The 6862-nt window shown below is 36.2% G+C and overlaps 1 protein-coding gene across 6 annotated transcripts in view; it reads left to right on the forward strand.

Moving 5' to 3' along the window:
• Nucleotides 1–6862, forward strand: part of LOC106458794 — an 82906-nt gene that overhangs the window by 12897 nt on the left and 63147 nt on the right. For all 6 annotated transcript variants that reach the window (XR_002610442.1, XM_022385138.1, XM_022385134.1 and 3 more), the window contains exons 2-3: nt 297–461; nt 1144–1213. Coding sequence is in view for 4 of the 6 variants with exons in the window: in XM_022385138.1 (XP_022240846.1) it covers nt 297–461; nt 1144–1213 (235 nt within the window). In the remaining 2 variants the exon portion in view is untranslated. The remainder of the gene's footprint in view (nt 1–296; nt 462–1143; nt 1214–6862) is intronic.

Genomic DNA, 6862 nt, shown 5'->3' on the forward strand with positions numbered 1-6862 from the left:
TAAATGGTACCCATGCCGATAGGGTTAAGAAGTACAGCAAAAAAATTCAGAAATGAAATACATGAAATTTAAGGAAACAAAATCCAGAAAAAAATTTGGTATACAAGTGTTGGTACTTTGCTATTACCCTGGTGCCTTTTTGTAGGTGAATATATTTCTGTTTAATTCTTATGATTCCTTTGTTATATATTCTATATATATATATATATGAATATGTCAGTTGAAATTTCCACTGTATTTTTAAATTATTAAAAGATTTTATGGCTTAGATTGTTTTATTGTACTCTGATTCTTAGGTGTTTGAAGCAGTAAAGATGGTTCCTTCTATGGATCACAATAATAGAATAGAGGCAGTTACTTTTTGGAACAGTTTATCAGAAAATCTTGAAGAGATAATAAACAACAATTCTGAGAAGATAGCAACCATAATTTTGTCATTGGAAGAAGATCTTGCAAAACAAGTAGGTTTAGCAAGAGGAAAACTGAAATTTTATGTTTATGAATGACTGTTTTTGGTATGTTTTTTGTAAACATTTTGAAATTGATACAATAAATTTTTTCTTAGTTGTTTTTTTTTCAGAAACTATCTAGATGATTTACCCATTTACTGCATGGGGAATACAGTAATTCATGCACCACATTAGTGTTCTGTCAGTAATTCATGCACCAAATTAGATTTTTGTCAGTAATTCATGCACCAAATTAGATTCTTGTCAATAATTCATGTCCTAACTAATTTCTGTTAGAAATTCACACACTAGTATTTACCAGTCCTCTATTTACCATTTTATTTAGCTCCATATGGTGATGTGTGGATAGATTGAACAGATAGGTGGCTTTTCAATTCAGCATAATGATGAAAGTAGTTAAAATTTTTTAAAGCATGAAATTTTCAGAAGTCAACCCAAAATATTTCTGTAAAGAACTACAGTTAACCAGAATATTATCACACAACTAAAAGACAACAACTTTGACATTTGATACAATAGCAACATGCATATGTAAGGGGAGGCCTGGTTTAAGAATTATAAACCCCTGTATTCCACTATGTAGCTGAACAGTTTGTAGCTATTTACTAAAGAGGCTCCTATTATTTGTTATTATTCTGAGGTGTTTACATTGTATATTATCTTTTATTTTCAGATGCACTCCATATCTGGTTGCTTACTAGGAACAACTTCAACATCTTGTTTTGAAAAACTAGGAAATTCAGGTATTTTTCCAATTTCAGAACTTGGAAATTTAGATATCTCTCTCACATTTTATGCTATTTTGCAAAACCTGGAAATTCCTATGTTTCACAATTTCCAATACGGTACATTACCTCCTCTCACGTAAATAGAAAAAATTTATTGTGCATGTCACAAGACCTGAAGCTCCCACCTATCTGGAATTGACTGATTCCAGTGTATCTTTCATGCAAATCATCATGCGACAACCCTCTACCAATAAGAGTGACATATACTCCCTTAACGCATATGACTCCCTCTATTCAATTGTACTGAACTGTCTCTTCTCGTTTGGCAGTATTCATGTCAAGACATTTTTTTTTTGTGCTTTTCATATTGTTCGAAATTGTAAAGTTATATAGTTTAAATACTGAAGTGGAATTTTTTCATTATTTGTTTTTTATCTTTACATAATTGATGAATATTTCAGTTAATTTCCCAGTGTTTTTGTTTTCTCAATCTCAAATTTTTTTCCCATCAAATATTTATATTTCAACTTTGAATTCTGTGGTTAATGGTACCACTTTGTGTATCATACCTTCTACTAGCACTAAAATACAGGCTACAGGTGGGAGAGACCCATTATTGGATTTATCTGCCATGACATTGATCATTATATTGGTCAACCTCCTTTTCCTGAACTTGCCCCATTTCCTTTTGAAAAAGCTTAACTGTTCAGGCTGATGAGAATTTTGATAGCCTTTTTCCATCACCAGATTTTGCTGTGTCTTCCTATGCCCTCCTGCAGAATAAGCTAGGCCTAATACAGTGTTTTTAGACATAATTTCTTGCGGATGTGATGTTTTGTCCCTTTCTCCGATTTCTTATTATCCCAGTCCTTCTTTGTTGCATGATACCTCTTCATCTCAGTATTTGGTTTTTCTCCCCTTCTCTGGATATTTGGATTAATGCTGAGCATTTTGTTTCTCAGTTGGCTAAGAGTGCCAGTGTGCCTTGCCCTCCACAGGCTACAGATCAATTTGCATTAGCTTACCATCAGATTGGCATTCCCACAGGCTACAGATCAGTTTGCATTAGCTTACCATCAGATCGACTTTCCCACAGGCTACAGATCAGTTTGCATTAGCTGACCATCAGATCGGCTTTCCCGTCCAGTCAAATTCTATCCGATGGAGTGATTTGTTGATCATCCTGTTTTCCAGTGGCTTTGCCTTCAGTGGGGTACTCCTCATCTTGATGAATTTGCTATGTCCATCAACACCAAATTGCCTCTGTTTTGGTCTCTAGGTCCTCATCCTCTTACTCTGGCTGTAGATGCTTTCAGTCAGAATTGGACCAACATATGTCTATCCTCCCATTTGCCTTCTTCACAAGGTGATTTCAATCATTCAAGCCATTTCATATCAGGTCCTTCTGATTGCTTCTTACTGGCCAGCTCAACAGTGGTTCCCGTGGCTACGCCAGCACCTAACTACCCCTCCGTTACCTCTTTCTCCATCCCTTCTTTGTCATTCTTGGTCACCAGTGTCTTTCCAGCCCTTCCTGTCTTTTGTATTCAGGCTTAGTTTTTATCCAGTCTTTGGTGAGGAGATCTGGTTTGTCCCAAAGGGTAGCTTCTTTTCTAGCTACTCTTATTTGCCTTTCCTCCAGGGAGGTTTATCAACATAAATGTAACATGTTCCACCGTTGTTCTTTGGGTCAGGGGTTTTCACCTGATCGACCCAATGTTCCTCATTGCGGATTTCATTACTTGGCTTTTTGATTGTGGGTCTTCTGTCTCCTCAATCGCGGGTTTTTGTCCCACACCTTTCATTTTTCGTGATATTACGTTTACCTCTCCTATTCTCCTTATTGATGCATTCCTTCCGGATTCCTCATCCACCTCGGTGGGCTGTCCTTCTGGACTGGGATGTTAATGTTGTCCTTCCCTGCCTCACCTTGCCATCGTTCAAATTACTGTCCACATGCTCTTTGTTTCTCCTCTACCTTAAGATTTATTTGCCATTGCTGTTTCATGCACTCTCTATTATTCTACTTATATTCTCCTCTATCTGGATCATTCTTTCCTCCCCAAAATTTTGAATCTTGAGAGGGTCACTCCTTTTTTTTCACCAATTTTCCTTCTTTCCATATCCTACCTTTATCCACTGTTTGATATGGATAAACTTCTATGTCCTATCCATGCTCTTCGCTGTTATATTGCTTGCACAGCATCCTTCTGTGGTGCCCATTTTCACCTCTTTATTCCTCAGCAGACATCCTCTGTTTGTGATCTTTCTCCTTCCACCCTCACCAATTGGGTTCGACTTTTACTTTGATTGGATTCTTCTTCTTTTTGTTTTCTCCCTGTATTTTGTTCCAGGTGTCTTCTCATCAAATCAGACATCTTACCTTTTCACTAGCATCTCAACTTTGTTGTCCCTTGGAGGAAATTCCTCAATCGGGCATATGGACTACTACTCAAACATTCATTTCTCGCTATTTATATTGGATTGTGGCATCTTCAGACTTCAGTGAGACTTTGACTGGTTAGTTATCTTTTATTTCTCTTTTCCTCATTTTCAGGGGCTTTTTACCTTTTTCTTTCTTTTTGTTTGTTGCTACTCATTGTGGGGATCCGGCTCAGTGGTGAGTCGTGCCTGACCAGGTATTCTTTAACTGTTCAAATCCACGCTCTAAGACCACATTGATTTACATATTATGATTTCTATGGCCAAAAAATGCACCCTGCTGAGATGGGGTGTTTCACAAGGTTGCTTGTAGGTTTATCCTCACGATATGTTTGCTTCGTTAGTTTACCTATCCTGGACTGTACTCACCCATGGGCTACATGGGTAAAGCAGAAGGGGATAGCTGCTCATCCCTGCCATGCCTTGTATTGAATAAATTGGTATGATCTGCTCTTCAATATAGGGTTTCGTGGTCACCCATTGCACTGTCTCAGGTGTTGTTGTTCCTCTGGACTTTCCACCATACTCCCCCCCCCCCCTATTTCTTCTAGTGGAATTAGAGAATCCTTACCAGTTTCCAGTTCCAAACAGCTGGGGTGGTGGACCGTGGAAATGTGTTAATGAAATACAAATAATATATGTATGTGTATATATATATATAACATATACATAAGTGATTATAAAACCTTTCAGTTGAGAATAGTTTATACTCTTGTTACTTCATCTGTGAGTCATGATGTAGGTACTTGCAGATTACTTTGGTTCTTTCCCTTCTGCTATCTTTTGATGTTCTTATTATTCTGAGGATGTTACTGTGTTTGGGCCTGTCATTTTAACTTTGAGTGAGATGGTTTACTTTACATAAACATCTTTTTGATTCCGGATTTTGGGTTCTTGGATCGATCAATCACTTTCTCTCATTGTTATCATGTGCCATATTCATGGGTCTGGGGGTACGAGATTCCCTCTGGTCTCATGAACTTGAGGTGAAGATGGTATGATTCTCTTTCCTACCCCCTACCAGATGGCTGAGTTTCGGATTGTAGTTGACTTGCCAGCAGTATGATCCTCTTTTTTACCCCCACATGCATGTCGGTATCTGGTGGCCAGATTTGGGATTGTAGTTGACTTACCGACATTATGATCATCATCCTACTCCCTTGTGGATGCCGGTTCCCAGCAGCATGGGTTTTGGATGTAGTTGACTTAGCATGTATGGTCCATCGAGCCTTAGCCACTCTACACCTAGAGTCATATCCTTTTAATCTTATCCACTTTTATGTTTTATGAGATTGAACTTGTTATATACCATATGGTTTGGATTCTTATCCTTCCATAGTTCTTTCCCACTTGGATGTCCTCCTCTGTCTTTCTGGCAGTATATGTAACATCTTTCCATAATGGGTGAAGAGTATACCTGGTTCAGAAGTGGAGCAGTTTCCCACATATGATCTTTGATTCCAAAGATCTCTTCTTGGGGAGTTTCCTTTGGTTGCTTTCGAAGGATGCTTCTTTCTTTCCCTCGCACTAATCTCTCTACCTTTCAATGTGGGATTTTAGCTATTTTTGTGAGAGGAGGTAATGTACTTAATCAGAAGTTATAATTTTTTCTATACTGAAAATATATTTCTGATAGGTACTTATCTCATCTCACACTTCCCACCCTTCCTCACTATTGAAAACTGGTGCTTCCATTTTCTGCCAAAACTCAAAGTGATAGTTTGGTAGAATTGAATAGAAGGAGTGACATGCACCAGAGAATATGTTGCACTCTTATTGGTGGAGGGTTGTCGCATGATGATTTGGAATGACACATTGAAATCAATAAATTCCAGATGGGTGGGAGCAGGCTTATGGCATGTGCAAAAAAATTTTTTGTGAGAGGAGGTAAGTATCTATCAGAAATATATTTTCAGTATACTTTGTGCTGTTTTGTAAATTATGGAAATTTAGGTATTTCTCTCACTACCTTTTGCTCTTCTGCTAAAATCTGGAAATTCATGTATTCCTCTCACTGTATTTGTTATTTTGAAAAACCTAAACATTCGGGTATTTTATTCACTAATTTGTGTTGTTCTGTGAAACTTGAGATTCAGTTACTTTTGGTACTTTTACTTGCTACTTTGAAAAAAAGATAGATTTTCAGGTTTTCTGTTAGTGTTTGTTATTCTGGACAAAGTGAAATATCTGTTACTTTAGTGCCATTCTGAAAAATGTTATAACCTTTTTTTTTTTTGTAGTATATTTTGAGTATATCTTTAAAGTGATTTCTTCCCTTGTGACATATTTTTCTCTTCAAACAATGTATCATATTCCATCATTTCATTTAGGTGAATTTTCAGTTTTGTTTTGTTGTTGTCCTATTTCATGAAAGCTATTATTTTAGGAACTTCTATTTACATACATACATATACTTGTGTGTGTGTGTGTGTATCGCAATAGTGTTATCCGTCCTGGTTGTCAACTTATTGTTATAATGGATAATGTCTGTGGTAATAGCACTCAAATGCATTGGAGATATCCTATCTACCAGACGATATCCAAACATCAATGTCAATCTAGTCAGCTATTATGGAAAATCATAAATAAAATCAAAAATCAATCAAATAAGAGTACAAAGCTGAGTGCTTACATCCATAACATCTCAGCTTCTACTGCCTTTCACTGTCTATAACCAGTTGTGGAAAGGCAGTTACCCTTAAATCTTTTAAAGTAGAAATGAATTGAAATAAAGCCACCCTAATATTTCTACTAATTAAACTCCCACCTCTACCCTTACAAAAAGATATTAAACAGAACTAAATAGATCTATACACCCTACCTTAAAAGTTCTTATATAGCTCTAACTCCCAACCTTCTCCCTTTCTCCTGAAGATTTATTCAAGTATAACACGGGAAAGCCGAGACAAACCCAGCTACTTGAAGTTAGTCTTTCCATCCCAGTTATACTGAATAAAATTACTTGAAAAATTGCAATTAGCTACTTATAAGCTGAAATAACTAACTCCTTCTATATTTTATTTATAAGATATTTTCCTTAATCGATAGTTTAGTTTTTAAAATATTTTTGTATTTATTAAAAAATAGAGTAATGTATTTCTTTTATTGCCTGTCTCTATAGCCGTTATCTTTCAATTTATTTTTTAATAAAACATTATCTATAAAATAATTATAGTTATAACATACTATTAGGAACTCTTTTAGTTGAGATATAATAATACC

The sequence above is a fragment of the Limulus polyphemus genome, unplaced genomic scaffold, assembly GCF_000517525.1.
Source record: "Limulus polyphemus unplaced genomic scaffold, Limulus_polyphemus-2.1.2 Scaffold517, whole genome shotgun sequence".
Classification (NCBI taxonomy): Eukaryota; Metazoa; Arthropoda; class Merostomata; order Xiphosura; family Limulidae; genus Limulus; species Limulus polyphemus.